We start from the raw sequence: 20,149 nt of genomic DNA, 5'->3' as shown, positions 1-20,149 counted from the left end.
CTAATGTAACATAATACTTCCACTGGAGTGTATGTACATTTTGATAACAGCATATGAATGTGTTGCAAAAATCAGAGTATGATAAGAATATTTATATTTGCACACATTAAATCTTCAGGGAACTTGACAAGTTTAATTCTCCAATTAAAGTCAGAAAGACCACAGTTTTCTACATTTCAAATCAAGTGCTGAGATAACAAATATGCCAGAATTAAAATGCGAAGGGAAGATTCAAGTCACAGAATCTCTGAATGGTATGGATTGGAAGGGACCTTGAAAATCACCTTCTTGCCATGGCTAGGGATACCTTCTACTAGACCAAGTTGCTCAGGGCTCTATCCCTGTATTTGAATGCTTCCAAGGGATGAGGCAACCACAACTTCTAGGGGCACTGTTTTAGTGTCTCACCACCCCCATAGAGAATAATTTCTTTGTAATATTCAACCTAAATCTTCCATTTTAAGGCCATTACCCCTTATCCTGTCAATATATAGCCTTGCCAGAACGCCCTCTCCAGCTCCCTTGCAGCCCCCTTCAAGTACTGGAAGGACACAATGAGGTCACCCCAGAGCCTTCTTTCTTCCAAGCTGCACAATCTCAATTTTCTCAGCCTCTCCACACAGGAGGCCACCTTTGGGTGCCTAAGCCACTACAGCAGCACACTTCTCTGCTAACTCAAAGACCCAAGTAGTCTCAAATACGTGTTGTGGGTGCACTTTTTCAAACGGAATTTTTCACAAGGGATTCCTACATAAGCCAGACTCCTAGGCTGCTGCTAGACAGACATTCCTCAGGTGCACAGAGTCAACTCCTGCCCATAAATCTCTCAGAGGATAGTGTCATATCTGCTCCTGAAAAGGTTATGTTTGTAAAAGTTTACCATCAAATGGATCTACAATGAATTATCAGTGATCTCTCTTTATAAGTCCTGTGTCTCTGCAGGCAGCCAACCTCACACAAGGAGTCCTGTTAAGCTAGTTATTTTTCCTTTCTCTTCATTTCACTCATTTGTTGTAGGAATTTATTCAAAGCTAATGAATCAAACCAAAGTTCTTCATACATATTTCAGTGTTCTTTAAAATAAACGAGAGATCTACAATTTAGAAATGGGCATAAATCTTGCATTCAGTAAGGCATGACCATGCTTGAGTTGTCCGGCAGTAATACGCTAACAACAAGCCTCCCTGACTACCAGACTTGATAATCGTAATTCCTGCCTAACAAGGTTTTCAGTGAGACTTTATTATTCTGAGAAAGTCTGATTTGAATTGATTCACTGTATTTCACCACAAAGCTGCATTTTTTGAGGTATCTCCATATGGAAATCTCAACAAAGTCAAAAGGAAGTTTGTTATAGACATGGATATTTTAAAAACTGACAAAATCCTCTCCTTCCAATACATTCAAATAAGCTGCCACTCAAAATTTTGCAAAATATGGTCAAGTGCTAAGCAGTTTGCTGGGATCAGCTATGAAAGGAGATCTGACTATTCTAATCCTGCAAAATACAGTTCAGGGAGGGGATAAAGATCATTAAAGATCTGATTAATTTCACAGCCTCATTCCTCAAAAATATCCATCTGACTTGGCAAGAGGAGTGATTTCTGAGGTACTTCATTTCCACACACATTTTCCTCAATAAATTTTGTATTTCATAATATATATAATCCTTACCTATTTTACTCACCAAAGTGTTTTACTGCTCCTATCACACAGTACTTCACTTTCCAACTGCTTTTCTTTACAAGCATATTGTGATCACTGTGAAAAAAGTTAGTTCATGCACTAATGTGCAAAAGCATTTGCAATTCAGCCATTGTTTCAGCACAACAGAGCTCCACAAAACCTTGGCCACACCACTCCCTTGTGGGCCAGTCCCACAAGGTAAAGCGAGGTCTGTGCACTGCAAAGCAATTCCCATCAAGCTGACACAATATCCTCTGTAATCTTAGACAAATAATCTTGGTTCCTCTGCTGGCAGCAGAAGCAGTAGCTATGGCACGTGCAGAAACAGCAGAGGCCAAGATAGTGTTTTTTAAAGCCACCTGATGATGTTGACAGTGAAAACTGCATATTACTGTTTGTGTTCTAGGCATACTAATTCAAAAACAGAATTTTGAATTAGTAGGGCAGGACATTATATCAGAAATATTTTCTTTACAGATGTGTCTAAGAAGACAATTTCTCCAACTTAAGATTTACTGCATAGTCAGTAGGAACCTGTGTATTGCTGCAAAGATTCATGAAAGAGCGAATTTGACATTTACACAAATTGATTTCTGCATACAGTTAACTCTACTGCTGTTACCAACACAAAGCACACCTTAAAAGAAAATCCAACAAAACAACCTACAAAGAAAACCATAAAAACATCCCCAGAACACATCTCCTTGCTAAGGTGAATTTTCAGTTCAGTCTAAATACAGTCTTCAGTTTAAAAAATCATGTGTTTCACATTAGAGACAATGCTAATAAAACAGCAGGATTTTTCTATTTCTTCTACAACTGTCTGTTTCCAAAGAAGATAAGCTAAATTTAATTTTGAAACCCACATTCCTATTGCAATTAGCAATGGCTCTAGAAGCATATAGTGAAAAAAAGGACTAATCAAGATATTGACCAAAACATGATTTGATGGAAACTATACAGGAAATCTGAATTAAAAAATAAAGTCATAACAAGAAAAAATAAGTGAAATAAAAAACCCACTGTCTTTATTATTGGCATAGTTTTACTTAGCAGTTTGCAGCACAAAACCAATTTGTTTTCCTTAAGTTCTAGCTGAAGGTCTAAATGAAACATGCAATACATACAGAGTATTCTCTCATTTGTTTTAACATTAATTTTCAAGACAGTGTTGAAAAGCTGAATTTATACCCAGCTGTAGTGTTTATAACTAACCAAGAGAAATTTAGTTTGTATGCTAGAGCAACTGTGGAAATCAATTCTTAATCTATGACCTTGCTTACCACAGCTTGAAGCCTTGCAATAAATAAATGCCTTGAGCCACACATAAGAAACATTTGGTGAATTAGAGAAAAATAACACAAATCTATATGTGTATATATAGTATTAGAAAGGTCATATAAAATACAATATAGGCTTTTTTCTTGCTCTAACATAATAATGTTTGAAAGGCAAGACCTGGTAATTGCCTACATTAATATCCAGGTGGTGAACAGTCACTAGAACCCATTTTCTTTTCAAATTACAGTGTTCATCCTTCAATACAACTTCTTGTAACCCATCTTTTCTTTTAGTGTGGAAAATGCCAGAATGATTATAAATCCCTGAAAAGAACAATTTTCTTTGTACTAGCATATGAAAATTGTTTCTCTAAAGCACATTTAAGCTTCCTTATGAACACTGTGCAGTGTTTCATCACTAACAACAGGAACACAAATGCCAGAGCTCATGTTTTAACCTGCACTTAGTCACAATTACCCTCTTTTACAAGCTGAACCTCTCAAATCCTCACCCCACATGAAATTACTTGTTTCTCACTGGAGTATATGCTAAAAGAAAAAAGAACCTATAGTGCTGTCTCCTTATTGATACTGCATCATTAAAATTCACCAAAAAATCCTGTAAACAAATCTGTACCTCCTTAAAAACACACCTTCCATTCTTGATGTATTTGATTGACTGTAGATTTTAAAATCAAGCAGTACAATATAGCACTAGGTCAGCTAAGTTCCCTCCCTTGACTGTCTCCTTCCTGAAACACTGAAATTCAAATGTGACTGTGACTGACAGTCCTTTTGAGATTAGCATGGCATTATTAGTTTGCACAGCAGGTGACCAAAGTAACTGCTGGAAAGGTTTCCCTTATTTTAACCCTAAAGGATGTAATCTAATATGAAAAGAAAGAATTTGGAGGCTTACAATTACCCTTGAATTGAAATTGTACAAAGAAACTAAAGCAGAAAAAATACTTGTTTTCTTTAAGTAAGAGTTGCAGCCGAGGTCCTTAGGTGCTTTCTAATGTTACATTTTCACAGGTCCTGTTACACTTGATATTCAGAAGAAAAGCTAGATTTACACTGAAATTATCAGGCTCATCCTGCTTCATTCTACCTCTGAGAATAAGCACACCTAATTAAAATCCACAAAACGACTCAGGAGACTTCTGAACTTCTGTTCTCAAGGTATGGATTTACTCCCATGTAAGGGCAAGTTTTACAAATATGATGCCAACTACATATTACTCAGAACTGATGCCTGGAAATACAGAAACTTTCTGGAGCACCACAATTGTTTTCATACTGAAAATTAAGCTGTATTTGACCCTACCTCAGAAGAGACTATTCTTACCAACAGCTAAAGAAGACCAGGAAGAAGTACAGTTTCATGCAAGCTTTTCTCAAAAGCACTGATTTTTGCTTGGTAATGACTTTTTTAATACCCAGCTGGAGTGACACTGGCACTCTGAACTGAAGCCCCTCAGGTAACAGCCACATTCTGCAGATATAAAAGCACATTCAGTTCTCAGCTTCCCAAATATTTTGCAAATGACAGCAACCAGAGCTCTCCCCAGTGGTTTGTGGGAATGGGCAGCTGTCAGCACAAGTGGGGAAGCCCACCCAGCCTTGCTGGGCAGCACAGCCTGCAGCCCCCATTGACCTGAGCCCCTCAGCACCAGTTACCCCCACACCTGCCCAGCCCCACCTACTGTGTCCCACTGGGCATTTGAAATCAGTTTGCAGGCTACAGACTTAAAGGCAGGTTCTTCCAACTGCAGGAGAGTTGCTTGGTGTATTAATTTGCGTTGGCAGAAACCACTTCCCCACTAACAAAGCAACAAATTTACATCACAATGTGGAGCTGTTTATAACCAACGACCCTTACAAAACAAGTTAAGATTTAATATTTGTGAAACAAAGCAAAGAATTCACTGGTGGCTTTGTATCAGCATAAATGACTAATTACTTTAATCAGGAAGCTCAAAAGATAATGAACTTGATTTATTATAAACACAGGGGCTTGCCCTCTTATAAAAATTACTTGCTCTGCAGTTCAGGACACATATTGATTAATGACACTACTTGCAATTCTCTTATTTTTAAATTTAATAATGGGTGAAAATGAATTAAAAGCAAATTGGAAAAATACACATTCCCAATATAATTTTACTCAATTCCACAATATTCATATGTTATGTATATGTGTACCCATTCCACACTCCCAGTATTTCACTAACAATAAAAATACAAAACTATTTTAAAAAATATGCAGCAGGTAAAAGATTAATTTGGTCAAGGTTACAGAAAGAGTGAACATTTTTGGCTTTCTCCTGCATGACCCCTCATTATTTAACGATACCTGACATCTGTTGCTGAGACCAGCTGAACTCAATTCAAACACAGTTTAGCTCAGAATAACTGAGAGAGTCATAAAAAATCTCTGAGGATAGATTATGAACCAGTTATGGATTAGAATTCCATCAGAGAGAGGGAGGGAGAGAGACTGAGTCTGCCTGGAATGTGGTAGTAGACAAGATAATAACATCTTTGCAGAAAAGCCACTTTGGAGAGCACTTTACTCTGTCCTGACCCCCCTGCATCACCAGCCCTTTACCTCACTAAAGGGCCATTTGTGGACAGAGGGAGCACTTAAGGCATGTCAGGTCCCCATGACAAGGTTTATAGATTTAATGCATTACATTCAAACTACACATCACAGTGACAAATTTTACTGTACTTACCTCTTAAATAAACATAAAAACATTCATGTCAAATCCTCTCACATTAAAATGGACTCTGTCACCCATGTGAAACCCTCTAAGTTTCTCAAAGAAGATGACTGCCATGAATTTTCTCTTTCTGCATATTTATGTTGTAGATTTCCGAGGACCCCTCATGTGCAGTTCTATATATTTTGCTGAAATGTTTTCATAGCTCACTGGTAACCAGCAAAGCTCTCTGGCTTAAGTTTTTTGAAGAAATCACTGGAGTGCCAGGGTATTCAAGGACACTGTCACACATCTGAGTATGATGATGATGAGTACAGCTGCTCAGTTATTACACAGGTTATTATTATAATTATTATTATTATTGCATCATTATTTGCAGAAAACAATGACAAAGAGCAACGTAAGAATATTTTCAATGTGAAGAATGTTTCCAGAGACTGGATGATCAGCTTGATCCACATTCCACTCTGGAGCTCAGCTAAAACAAACCATATTCCTCAGGGCATTGCAACAAATGAATTACCATAAAATAAAGACACTTGGCAGCCAGGTTCCTATTACAGCTGCTTCTTGTGCTGACCAGTCATCATGACCTCATGTTCCCCTCGTTTTAATATATCCTCACACTGTCTCTTTCTTGTCTCATACTTAACACTACGTTCCTCTGGGCAGAAAGCACCTCCCTCTGTGTTTATGGAGCCAGCTGTGCCTAGTGACTCCATGCTATCACAGCTTAAATACCAAGCAAGATATGCATCTGATACCGATTTAGGGCAGAGCTGAACAACACATTTGATTAAATCTCTGCATTATCAAAGTCCATGGAAAATTTTGTTCTTGAGGTTAGGGTTTTTCATGGTTGGTAAAAAGGAAGAAGAACCTTTCTCAAGGAAAAAAACTTTAGTCACGCATCAGTTCTGATACACTGCAAGTATAACCATAAGCATATCAAATGTGACTAAGAGCACTATTTTCACCAGCAATTCTGTAAAATAATCTCTTCTTTATTTTCAGCACTTCTTCCAAGCCTGGTCATAGACAGAGAAAGTCCCAGAATTCAGACTGGAATTCTGCAGTTTGAAGGATACTCATCATCCCAAGATCACAAAAAGATCTGTGCTTTGGTCCATGGGGGCACACAGGGCACAGACCTCTGGTGTGCTCTGTAACTCCTCACTGATGAGCAGATACCAAACCCCACTTCTGCAGAGCTGCAGAAAACCACCTGCTACTGCAGCAATTACAACAGAGACCAGGAGGCACGGGATACACACCAGTGTGAGACAGAGGTTTGGATCAGGCTCTTCAGGCTTGGGTAGCCACGTTGGCTCTGACAGGCTGTGGGAGCTCTAGCAGATACTTATCCAATGTTAAACCACAATCATGGCTGTCAGAAACTGTAGACATCATTTTTAAGGACCACTGATTAAGACAGTTTATTTTCTTTGCTGGATTTTTAACTCATGTAAATGCCTTACAAATAAAGGTGCCCTCATTCTATGAAGTGAACCATCTGGAGTTCTTTTTTTTTTTAATCCACAGTGTTAGAGGTCAGGAGGAGAACAAGTGTTCAGGGGAGATTTAGAACAACTAAAAGGAATGAGAAATATGAATTTTAAAAGAATTAATACAAAAGGGGAATTCTCATCCACAAAATGAAGTTCCATTATTTTACACAAAAAGAAGCCATTAATTATTAAATACATATATGCTGGTTAAATCTGGGTTAATGTGCTGATTTTGGCTGGGGTAATTTTCTTCACAGTGGATATTATGGGGCCATACTTGGCTGAACACAGGGTTGATAACCTAGAAATGTTTTTGTTATTGCTGAACAGCACTTACGAAGAGCCAGAGCCTCTTCTGCTTTTGGTATATGGCCAGGCTGGCCAGGATGTGGGGGGTGCATGGGAAGCTGAAAGGAACCACAGCCAGGACAGGCGACCCAAACTGACCAAAGGGATATCCCAGACCATGTGACACCATGCTCAGTCCATAAAAGGGGGGAAAAGAGGAAGGAAGGGACATTTGGAGTGATCATGTTTGTCTTCCCAAGTCACTGTTACACATGATGGGCTCTCCTGGAGATGGCTGAACACCTGCCTGCCCATGGGAAGCGGTGAATTCATTCCTTGCTGTGCTTCTGTGTGTGGCTCTTGCTTCCCCTATTATAAAGACCTGTCTTTATCTCAACCCATGAGTTTTCCAGCTTTTACTCTTTGAATTCTTTCCCTGATCCTGCTGGTGGGGGAGTCAGCAAGCAGCTGCCTGGGGCTTGGCTGCCAGAGGGGGTGAAACCACAACAGTTCTGTACAAAATTATTATGGCAGTGAGAGTGATGCTACAGAGCAACATTTACTGGCACCCTGAAGATTGTCCCAACCTGCAAAACTTTCTTAATTGTGCTTTTTTTCAGAAAGAAACGTTTTGAGCAAACAAATTATTTAAAGCTTATAGTTTAAAAGGTACTTCTGTTATTGCAGCATTAAGACTGGAAACTGACTCTCCCAAACATTTACTTTGTATCAATCATTCAATTTCATATTTGGTTATGTTTGACAACTCTAATGGGGAGCTAAACACTCCGATCTGTTGCTACTGTGATTTCTGAGACAAAAAATATGAAATAACTTTGAAAATTACAGATCAGGTTCACTGGCAGGCTTGTTCTGCTGAGCTCAGCAAGAGGGAAAGGCTGCCTGGTATCAGTCACCCCTAGGGGCTGGTCTGACTTGCACTTGCTGGCAAAAGTCCTTCAAGGACCATCTGCCAGAAAGGACAGTGGGGGTGGGCAGGAGGGGGAAATCATTCATGTGCACACTCAGGTACTGCCAAGTCCTTCCCTATCCTCAAAAACTTCAAACAGTAGAAGCTACCACAAGCAATACTTAAGATGTCAATACACCAGTTTTTTTATTCTGTGGAGTCCTCAAAATAGAAGCACTTCATCAGAAGAGACACAGAGAAGCTACATGGAAAGAGAAGATAAAAACTGAACAGATAAAAGAATTTATCTTTTATAAATACCTTCAAAATATTATGCTTGTCATTACAGAACCATGGTCAGCATTATCAAGCACTGCAGGATAACTGCACTGAAAAGACACATCTCAAAAGGCTTATTGGAAAGGCAGGGAGACACATCAAATATATACAACAGATGTTTGCACACTAAGCTCATGTCCTCAAAATTGCTGATACAGGTCTATTTATTTAACTTACTACTATAAAAACACATAACAAGCTCAAAGCATTCAAAATAGAAGTGCATAGCAGAGCTGCTTATGTTTCAATAAGAGAACATTCTGCTTCCCTCAATCAGATTTAAAGAGGAAGATCAAAGAGAAAACATTTAAAATTAAATGCAAAACCTTATTCTGATTTGAGAAAATAAAATCATATACTAGAATTACATAGATATACACCCTTTACATATATGTGCATATATACATATTGCAAAGTTAGGGATTAATTGGCTTAGCCTGCCCTGTTATGTGTACCCATTCCATGCTCCCAGTTCTGTTTTTCTGTAAATGCACCCTTGAAAGCATCAGCTTATATAGAAAGGCAACAGCTGTTCATCTCTTGGCATTAGGATTTTCTCCCTCTGTGGTACTGGACAAAGAGTATGGTGATCATAAATGAGCATACCCTACAGTTCTCCTATAAAAGCCTTCTCTTCCTTCCCACCATGCATCTCTGTCTCTATCCCACTATTCATCACATCTTTTAGACATCTAACATTTAGATTATGCTTGGTCTTAGACACAGCCCATGGAAACCTTCACTTGAAATTAGCAATACTGACTTCACTGAAATGTTTTGATTTCATACCACAGTGCTCTGTGCCCTCTAGCACAGTACCAGTGTGAGCAACAGTATCAGTTTAAAAGTGTGAGCAACAGCAGAGGTTCTTCCCTATCATCAAATCTTCAGTTTAAGTTTTATGTTTACTTGGCTCATGGACGGACGGACGGATGAAAGAAAGAAAGAGGCATATTTGGTTGTCCAGACAGTGGCACTGGTGACACACTGTCTGCAGACAATGTAAAACAAGTTCCTCTTCTGCACAGAAAATTCTAAGCTAACCTGTAAGCCCCAGTCAGGTGAGAAGCAGATGTCCTTGCTGACACCATTTATAAATCTCTCCAGGATGGAAGAGGCTTTAGGTTGGTTTTATGATGGCTTTTCCTGATTTGTTGGTATCAGACACTCCTCCACCCACATTTCCATGCAGTTCTACAGCCAACTGCCCGAAACCTCAGTTCAGCTGTTTCTTTTGCACATCAATACTACAACACTGATGCTGTGAACAGAGAGAAGATTTGATGTACTTAACATTTAACACAGTAGCATTTTCTTCATTCATATCCTGTTCCTGTGAAGGGAAGTCAAGGGCAGAATCAATGTGTGGAATAGATCTCTATGACACAGCCTCATCTCTAAGCAGTTTCAGCACACAGACTCTATGTAACCAAGCTAATAGCGTCAGCAGAGTATAAATAATACCATCATTAGGAAGGTACTAGAAAATAATAATCTCTATCAGTGTGAAACCAGCAGCACTACAGATAAAAAAATGTTATTACTTGCAGGCAAGGCTCAACTCAATTTTCTCCCCAGCTTCCTTTACTTTGTGAAGTGCTCAGCTCAAAATCAGCATGAGATCTGCTCAGAACTTGTGTCAGATTCCAGTCCAAGTTACAAGAAAACACACACTTGCACTATCCCCAGCAGAGATCACTCCACACAAGAAATCCCTGTACACTTACTAACAGGTTCAATGGAAGCAGCAGCAAACTCACAGTTCACTCATCACAGTCACTGCACTGCCAGCTGTAAAACCAGGAAAGGCAAAGTACAAAGGCCATAACATCAGTTTTCTTCTGCACAAGCATTTAGTCAAGAGCATATTTTATGGGGAGGGAGATGCAGAAGAAAGCAGGGGACGGAAGGAGGCAGCAGCATCAGCAGTAACCTTGCAGCACCCACCCTCCAGGGCTCCCAAAGCTCTCCCAGTATCCCCTACATTGCTGGGGACAGCACAAGACATCAGCCACCAGGCAGGAGTGGGGCAGGACACAATAATGGATCAATTACTTCCAAACAGATCTTCAAACTCTTCCCAACCATTCAGAAATTGACAGCCAAATCTCAATTCAAATAAAGAAAAATAACACCTACCCAAAATTCTAAGAGAAACACAATGCCAAATACCTATTTACAATTAAAGTTTCCTTTCCAATTACACATCAATTCTTCTGAATGTTTTTTCATAGTTCTGGAGTTTAAAGAACACTGTCCCATTGTGCTCTACCTGACATAAACAGGCAGCCTTCACTCCAGCACTCTTACAAAATTAAGTAAACTAGCACAGAGACTCCTTCCTCAAAAATCAACAATGTTGGTGTAAACACTAGCAAAAAAAAACCCAACAAAAACCCCTCAGAACTAAAAAAAAATCTTAAAAAAGCAATTGCTATCCAGAATAAATGTAATTAAGTTATCTCCACAGCTTCCAACATAAAGAACAAACAAGGCATTGCTCTCCCAACCTAGTCACACACTGCCAGAATACACTTTTCATTCTCTCCTACTTAATTATCAAATTAAGCTCTTTTTCTTTTGAGCAATATAAATGGCACAAGGTCATGCAGCACTTAGCACACAGATAGGATCTGATAGATTGTTACAGCAAAACCTCTAAATTCCATCTAACAACTCAGCTTGTAAATTCCAATCAATTTCCTGGGATTTTAATCACTGGATCACTGGTGTTTTTTTCATTACAGTTTAATAAAAATTAAGGAATTGATTAAAATTTAAGTGCCTTTTAAGATGCATCTGTCCTTTAAAACAAATTAAGTTCTCTTCTTCCTGAAGCATGCTCTTAAGTATTTTTTATAAAAGAACCTATTTCCTAATTTGCTTCATCTCCATGTAAGAGCCTAGAGTATTTGATCAAGCAAAAGAAAACACACAAAAATCCACAGCCTCCTGGCACAACAGCCATTTAAGTGCAGAAGAAATTCACTATCAACTCCAAATGCACAGTACATGAGCCTAAGAAAGAAACTGCAAACAAACCTTCCTTTTGTCCCAGAAAATCTCACAATTCTGAGATCTCTATATTTACTCTGAGTCTCTATATTTACTCTGCTAATTTTTCATTTGCTGCATACTAAAGTAGAAAAAATTTATGGAAAATTTAGATTTCACCAGCCTCAATGCTCTTGAGCTGTTAGGTCTCATCAGGCTTCCTAGAAACTGAAGAATGACAAAAACAAAAACCATGGGATTTTGTAGTTGATCTTGTAGCTTGACTTTGTGAGTCAGGATTTTATGGAACGCAGAGAATGATGAGTGTTGTCATTATGATAACTAGATGGCATTCTCAGAAGGCTCCAGAAAGAGGATTAACGTTCTGTATCACCTTTTCATTTTTTGTCTGCATGTCTTTTCCTGCGTAAGCAGCATTTGTTTTGATAGAACTGTTTTCAACATCTGACTTCAAATACTCTGCTACAAGATTAAAGGTGACACTCCCAAAAGCAATTTCAGTAGGCCTAAATTTTCTAGGCACTCAAAAGTAATTAAATGGGTGAAATAGTTATTGTGGGACTTGGGGGACTATTTGCTTGTTTTTTCCTTGCACTGAGTCTGCTATAAATACTTATTACCTGCATCACTGGAATACCCAAGATCTAGGGAGGGTTGGCTTTATGTGTGCACAGAAAAATGTATTCCTTGCCCTCTAAGAGCTCACAGCAATGGTTCTGCAATGAGTTCCATGTGTGGCAACACTTAAACCTTCACAGATGCCATAGCATTGCTGTAGAATACTAAACAAATTTAAAACCAAGCATTTTTCATATCCTCTGTTATGCAGCTGCTCATTGCTAATGGCATCTTGTCACAAACTGGTGGACTAAAACTGTGAACCTAAAGACTAACAGACAGTAAAAACAGTCCTTCATGAAACCTAGAGAGGCAAGTGACAAAGTCCTTCCTACAGCCCCAATAATTCTGAACAATAACCTGACAGAAGCCCGTGATAACCATATGATAAGTCTGTGAAAGCAGTTGTACAGCCTGATAGTTGAGCAATGAGATTTCATTTCTGATAGCTTTGGTACTTTAGTCTTCCTTTTACTTACACATGCCAGTGGCATAAAGCTTTGATTAGAAGGCATTTCCTCCTGCTTTATCTCAGTATTTTCTAGGTGCCTCAAATAAACACTTCCTTTTGAACAACCTAAGATTACACAACTCTTTAGAGATCATCACAAACAGAGTAATGTACTTCACTCTAACTCCAAACCTACTAGGGAAACACTTTTCAAGTATCTCCAGAAGACTGGGAATAAGCAAAGTCCTTTCTGCATCTATTATCAACACAGATCTATATTATCTTCACAGACAGAAAGTCAAAAAAGGAACAACAGTTTAGCATGCAGGTTTCCCAACTGTTCAAAGACCACACATTATTCAATGTGAACCTAAAGTGTTTCTTATCCCTTGTTTTGCAGCCTGTTTCTGACACTTAAACTCTGTCATCTAGTGGTTGGTGATAAAAAAGTTTGTAAATTGAGCCTGAAGCCTCAAACCAATTTACTGTATCTTCAGGAAAATATTTATATACATTCTTGAAAGACTGGTTTAACCTTCCTCTACTTCCAGTCCCTGGGCAGAAGCTCTGAGAGGCTGTACAATCACTAGGATATAACTGGAGGTAAAGACAAGTTGATAAAGTTATTGTTGATGTTTTTAAGATAGGGATCTGTAACTATGAACGTCATGCAAAGCCTCTTCCCATGTAAGCAGTCCCAGCAGCAACAACAGATTTGTTTGAGTCAGGACTCCAGGATGAGGAGTTCTGGATGCTCTGGGCCCGTTGCTGGTTTACACATGTGCTGCTTTAGATCACCACCACTCAATGTAAATGTGCAGAAAAAAAATCAAACTGTATTAATTAGTATTCAAAGAAAGCAGATGCAGAGACAGATGAATATGTGGTCTGAATAAATACTGTGTGAAGAAAACAGTCTCTATGACCATTCTTGTGTTTGTCCTAAAAATGTATTTTTGTACTTGAATTTAAAATAATGTCTATTATAAAAAAGGTTTAATTGTGACAAGGTATATAATTATCTTCAAAGGTTTACATGGCAGAGGGAGGCTGGAGCTGAATTCTGGGCTTCAGATCTGAGGGAGGCCAACTCTGGACCTCTCTACATCTTTGTCAACATCAGTAAGAGATTAGCACTCTGCACTGCATTCAAAAGAGCTGAAAAAAATCAAATCCACATGATTTAATGGCACCATACAAACATTAAATAAGGTGACTTCTTAGCAAATGCCCTAATGCCATGCGTTCCCATGACAAGGATTCTCAAACTGTTTTCCACTTCATGGATCAATCTCAAATGACTTCTCAATAGGACTTTGTCATTAATTTTAATTATGAAGAGAAGTCCGTAGCCCCTGCTACCTGGTAAAATTTTTTTAAAAATTTAAAAGTCAGGAACTGTTTTAGCTGTATACGGAATGAATACTACTCTGATTCATATCCTTTAAAGTTAAAAAATTAAGAAATCCCTTCAGGAAGTCTACTTTGACTAGGAAAATTAACTCTTCTTACTCTATGACCTCATGGAAACAAACAGGAACAATGTTAAATTTATACAATTATTGAATTGTGCTATAGTCTCTTGTTATCACTCCTGTTTACAAACAGCCATAGAAACAGAGTTAAACAGTCTTAAGGGCTTCAACTACAAATTACAATCAAGGCATTGCAAATCCTTCACACAGCATTTGAAATTAGAAAAGTAATTCACCATGACCCAACAGCCTAGCTAAGCCTCTGTTTCCCATTTTCTCAGATTTATTTCTGTGTTGAAGAGATGTAAATTTGGCTGAAAACAGAATACTTCTCACCGTATTTGAAGTATGTAGTGCTTAACTCCAGGAATGTACAGGGGAATTAATTTGCCCAAGTGGTAAGCATTCATTAGTGTTGTTCTGAAAACCTGCATCAGTCATTAATTCCTCTCACAAAATTTATCACATATTTGTGGTTTGGATGACTACTCCCTTCTGTAACTGCAATACACACTCTTTATTTTCATATAGTGTAGATGTTGCATGTCTAGCTTTAGATAGGCAGATTTCATTAATTGTAAAATAATCTAAAAAGGAACATTAGTTTACCAGCTTAATTGATGTTAATATCTAAATTACATAGTAATTATGTAAAGAGAAATGGTTAAGATACGGCTTTGCAACAGAAACCTAATCATTCATTTAGATACTGGAAACCAACATACACTTTCTTATCAATTTCTGGTGCATTTCAAAGCATGCCTCTTGGTATAGTGCCCTACAGCTCCTCTTGCACACAGGACTGCCACCAGTGGCTGCGTTTCTGTGCCACATTTACAACCAGGCTGCATTCAGTTATTCACATGCCACTTCCCAGACATGTACATAAAGCATTGACAAAGCCTTTAGCAACAAAACAGTGCGAAAAGAAAAAAAATGTACAGGTGCCATCCAGCCACAAAGAAATATCAAAATGTGACAACAGTCGAGCAGAATAATGCAACCTCAACGAATCCAGCCCACGCTGCTTTACGACACATGAAGTGATTATCTGTTCAAGACTGGTGGCTCACTCAGGACAGGGGCCAGCCTCCATCCACAGCCCATCCTGCAGGAGCCACTGCCCCGCAGCAGCCTCTGCACACACAGAGACTCTTCCACCCACTCACCTCCAGAAGTGACTTCTTCAGAACTGGGCTGAGGAGCATTGGCAGGACAGTGTGGGGAAGCTTGCATTGCTGCTGCCCTTGCTATACCTGTCCTGTGGAGAAATAGAGGACTTAATTTCCAGGGCTGTCAGACAGCACCTTCCACGTTACAAGTGACGGAAAAAGAAATTAATTTGCAAATGCCTGATTTGAGCAAGTACATTCTGGGATGTGGTGAAGAACTCCCACTTCCTATAGAAGTATTTGGATTACTTTCACATCTTGCTGGAGCTCCATTTGCAGCAAGCTGGATTCTTTGGTTCATGAGCTGATGATGCTCAAGCTGACATATGGTCATTGAGAGCCAATGTAACTAGACAGTCTAAATAAAATAATTAAGGAAATAATATTTAACATAATTTCTCAACTCTGACATGAACAAATAACCATTGAGTAGCTCTCCCTTCTACCTCCTTTTCAAAATGGCAGTTTTCTGCTCTTTATATGTTTCCTTTACAGAAACCATTACTACATGAATTACCTAATAGAGGAACAGTTATTTTGCTTCTCCTGTCCAACCCATTTCATAGAGATACTTTATTTTACTTCCACATTAATCTACATAGGCTTACCACAAGAATCAATCCTAACAGAGACCTTTTTCTTTTTTAAAGGAGAAAAGGAAACTTTCCACAGTTTTCATGGTTTCCAGCTGGGGCAACAGTTTTCAGCCACCAGTTTTTAGTATGACACATTCAAATGATTTGTATATCCCAAAGTGCAGTCCATTAGAGAGAGAGAGAGAGAGAGACAAAAATAACTCTATCTGAAACACATGAATAAATGATTTTTTTGAGCACGGTGATGAATGCAATGTTTTTTAATTTCCAAACCAACTCTTTAAAGACCTACTAAAACAAGTGTGTTTGTTCCAAAAGTGATCCCTCTATCTTTCAGGAGTGCTGTGATGGTTTTTGGTTTTGTTTTTCTTTTGAGGAAATGTCAAGTTTAGACACCAAGGACTGGAAGCTAATGATCAACCACTTTTTTCTGGTATGAGTGTGCACTGAATACTGATGTTCACAGGCAGGAACAATTTCCAATAATTAATTGGAAAAATATCAGCCTTCATTGCATTTGCTTAACTTTGGTCAACAGCAACGTTAATCTTGCAAGTGAATTGAAAGAAAAGACAAAGCCTGTACATGTGAGGTTTATACATTATTCAGAACTGCTGAAAAGCATGGAAAGCAAGACAAGAAAAACATGATTATAATATGGCAGAACAACTCTACTAAGGAAAAAAAAAATAACCCCAAAAACCCACACATTCATGTATTGCATCTATTACTTCAACTGAAGAGTAAATGTAGGGGTAAATAGAATTTTTCACTTCTTATTTGGGCAAAACAGACTCAAGCATCAATGACTTAAAAAAAATTCCAGACAGCTTGTTTTCTTCTTTTTTTTTTTTTAATTTACAACTGCATACTGTTTTTCTCTGAAGTTCCCAGTTTCCAACATACTAACCCATTCAAAGCAATGAAACAGTTTGTGTCTCTCAATATCTGCTAATTGGAGTATAATTATAGCTGTTTATGAGCTATGACTATAAACAGACTTTGCCAAAATATTTGAAAGAAATCTCCAGGAGAAATAATAACTGGTCACATATATAATACCATATCTAATAAATCCAGTATATTTAAATATAAAATAAGATACAGCAGGTTGGCTCAAATAAATATGATTGATTAATTCTGTCCTGTTCACCTTCTAAGAGAGTGATTATTTTCATCATTAACAGGAATTTGAGTAAATCTGCTCCTCTTCTTTGTGTGACAAAAACAATGAGTATCAGAAAGAAGCAAAATGAGAAGAAACTGGCAACCTTAGGTTTTATGTGTTGCCTAAAGCCCTCTCAGAGTCCCCAGAAGTTCATGACACATAAATAATCTAAATATTACGGTAACAATGCATTGATAGTACTGATCAGATCTCCAGAGAAAAGATTTCAAATACTTTGAAATATTTGCCTATATCTTCTAATAATCATTGAAAGGACTAGAACTACTAATTCATCTACTCTCCCTGAAATGCAAACTGGTAAATTCTAAAACTGTGGGGAGGGGAACCACTACAATTGAAAGCAAGAGCTGAATTAGTCACAGTGTGGATTTGGTTTCTTTACTTCAGTAATCTACAAAGATACCCAGGCCATAGTTTTCACACTTTGAGGGTACCATACATTTATTTCAGAAATAAATCTTAAGTATTCAAAAACAAACACCTTATGCTTAAATGCTTCAAGAAGTCTTTCGTTTGCTTACATCATCCTAGTTTTCTCCCCACAAATTACTCCTACAGTCTACATTTACCTATGTACACCAAGCACTTCAAGAGGCACTTTAACCATATGGGAAATTTCTAATAGGCAGGATCACTTTCACTGTCTGGGAGAGTAATTCATGGAATAAAAAAAGAGAACAACTTTGTCTTAAGGAAGACACATTCCAGAGATTAGTCCAATTCAAATAGAAAGCGCTTCCATGACAGAAAACTATTTTTAGGATGAATATGCATCCTGCCACCAAATCCAAGCTAGAACACTTCTTCTCCCTCAGTGTTTAAATCTTATGTAGAACGTATCATGCATATAAGAATGAATACAACCCTCAGACTGACTTATCATCTCCACAAGAAATTTTCCTGTGAGTCCTATAGAAATCATTTGATTTTTCTATAGTTCATCTTCCCTTTGAAAAATGAAGAAAACCCACCTTTCAGTCTCCATGACCTGGTCAAAGAAATGGTGAGCAGTACATTTTGTGGGCCTTTACATGAATGAATCCATGCATCTATGGCTACAGCAGTGGATTCCCAAGTGACAACATTCAGGTGGTGCTTGAACATAACCTTTCCCATTCCCTGCAGGTGTAAGAGGACTCTAGTCACACCTGGTTCTCTCCAACCAACCTACAGCTGGTGAAATAAAATAAAACCTACAGCTGAATCATGTCAGTCATCACTGTTAAAGAGCCCATACTTAAATCCCAACATCCAGAAGTTATACTGCTGGTACTTGAACTTTAATTGATAGTCTCCACAGAGAACATAAAATGGCAGTTTCAATATATACTACATGGTATGGTTTTGCTAAGAACCTATGATTTTTTTTTTATGCAAACTAAAAGAATATTGATTTCTTTCAAGCAATTTTCACCATTGCTATTTGAGTTACCAGATTAAAATGCCCTCTTTCTCACTAAGAAAATAATCAACAAGTCTTTCTTGAATCAGAAATGCCTAATGGCTATTTGGTATAAATGTCATTTGGCATAAATTGCCAATTGGCATAAATTGCCAATTGCCAAATGGCTATTTGGTATACTTCAAACAATCTTGGTGGTAACCAAAAACATACACTGATTCATGACAAAACATACAGAAAATTCACTCTAGTGCCAGCCAAGCTTAGGATATACTCAGTATGCACTGTGGACTGCAAGACATCTAAAAACATCCACAGTGATAACTAACATTACAAACTTAGTGCTTCACTTCCAAGTTACAAACTAAGGGAAGGCAAGAAATGTCCAAAAAAAAAATCTATATAGACTCTGAGTAACTTCAGGAGGTTCAGCAAGAAGTGCAAAATTCTGCACTTGGAGCAGAAGATCTCCAGACATCTGGCTGAAAAGCAACTGTCTGGAAAGGACCTGTGGTCATCCTGGATGCTGGGTCAAAGAGCCAACAGTGGCCTGACATCAGCAAACCATGCTGACCCAACACTAGGAAGAAAGTGACCATAATAAAGGGAAATCATGCTCCACTCACCCCTAATGGGGCTACATGTTGAGCAGTGAGCAAGAGTTGAATGCTCTTCCACAAGTGACTGAACCAGGTTATGATGAAGTTAACCATTTTTTAAAGACTGATTAAGCGAAGCAAGTAATTCTGCACGTGGCACACAGTTTTTCTTCCAAAAAGGTCAACTGTGCAAATTCTTCAGCCATAGTCTGTTCTTTTATAGTGGCCTAATCTTTCAGGTTTGTCCTCAACCAGGGAACTCTGGGATGCTCTTAACAGGAATCACCAGCTACAGAAAGTCCCCTCATCAGCTTAAGTGTTTACCTAAATGTTCTGCACATAGCTCAAAAATCCCTCTCTCTCATTAGACACTGTGAACTTTCTGGAATCTGTAAAAGCATAACTTAGGAGGATAATAGGAACCTAACAAATTAGCACAAACCCAAATGGACAAATGAAGGGAAAAATTACTGTTTTCTTAAGACACATTTTTAAGGTTCTACTAGACACAACCCTAAAAATTATCTCTAGCAAAGAAAAACTATTTAAAGGCTACATCTATGGTACTGACATTCATGAAATATCCTGCAATTTTTTTTCAGAGAGATTTAATTATACCTTTCATACTACTCATGCATTTAAAGATCTTCTGGTTAGCATTAATTTGAATTCTATTGCCACATAAATTAATACAACTTAGACACATTTATCAGCCCTTTAAATAACAAAGTGATGTGTCCAGGCAGCATATTCTTGAAAAGAGGAAAAGACATGCAATTAAAACCTGAACTGCAACTGCTTTACATTTCAGAAAGTTAAAAAGTAGCCTGGAGCAAATTACCTCCAAGAGAAAATCGGGAGAGCAGTTTTGCTTCAAGCAAAGACTTAACAGTAT

At 38.1% G+C, this 20,149-nt stretch overlaps 1 protein-coding gene across 9 annotated transcripts in view; it reads right to left on the bottom strand.

Moving 5' to 3' along the window:
- Positions 1-20,149, bottom strand: part of PPP2R2C (protein phosphatase 2 regulatory subunit Bgamma) — a 189,412-nt gene that overhangs the window by 98,753 nt on the left and 70,510 nt on the right. For 2 of the 9 annotated variants that reach the window (XM_026792620.2, XM_005485740.4), the window contains exon 2: positions 15,466-15,557. The exons of 6 other annotated variants lie outside the window; for them this stretch is intronic. In XM_026792620.2, the coding sequence (XP_026648421.2) occupies positions 15,466-15,504 (39 nt within the window). In that variant the 5' untranslated portion in view covers positions 15,505-15,557. Of the gene's footprint in view, positions 1-15,465; positions 15,558-20,149 lie in introns of those variants that run through there. One more of the 9 variants, XM_074541728.1, reaches the window with a different exon arrangement.

Source organism: Zonotrichia albicollis, chromosome 5 (genome assembly GCF_047830755.1).
Source record: "Zonotrichia albicollis isolate bZonAlb1 chromosome 5, bZonAlb1.hap1, whole genome shotgun sequence".
In the NCBI taxonomy this organism is placed as follows: Eukaryota; Metazoa; Chordata; class Aves; order Passeriformes; family Passerellidae; genus Zonotrichia; species Zonotrichia albicollis.
This window is presented reverse-complemented; position numbering and strand designations above follow the sequence as displayed.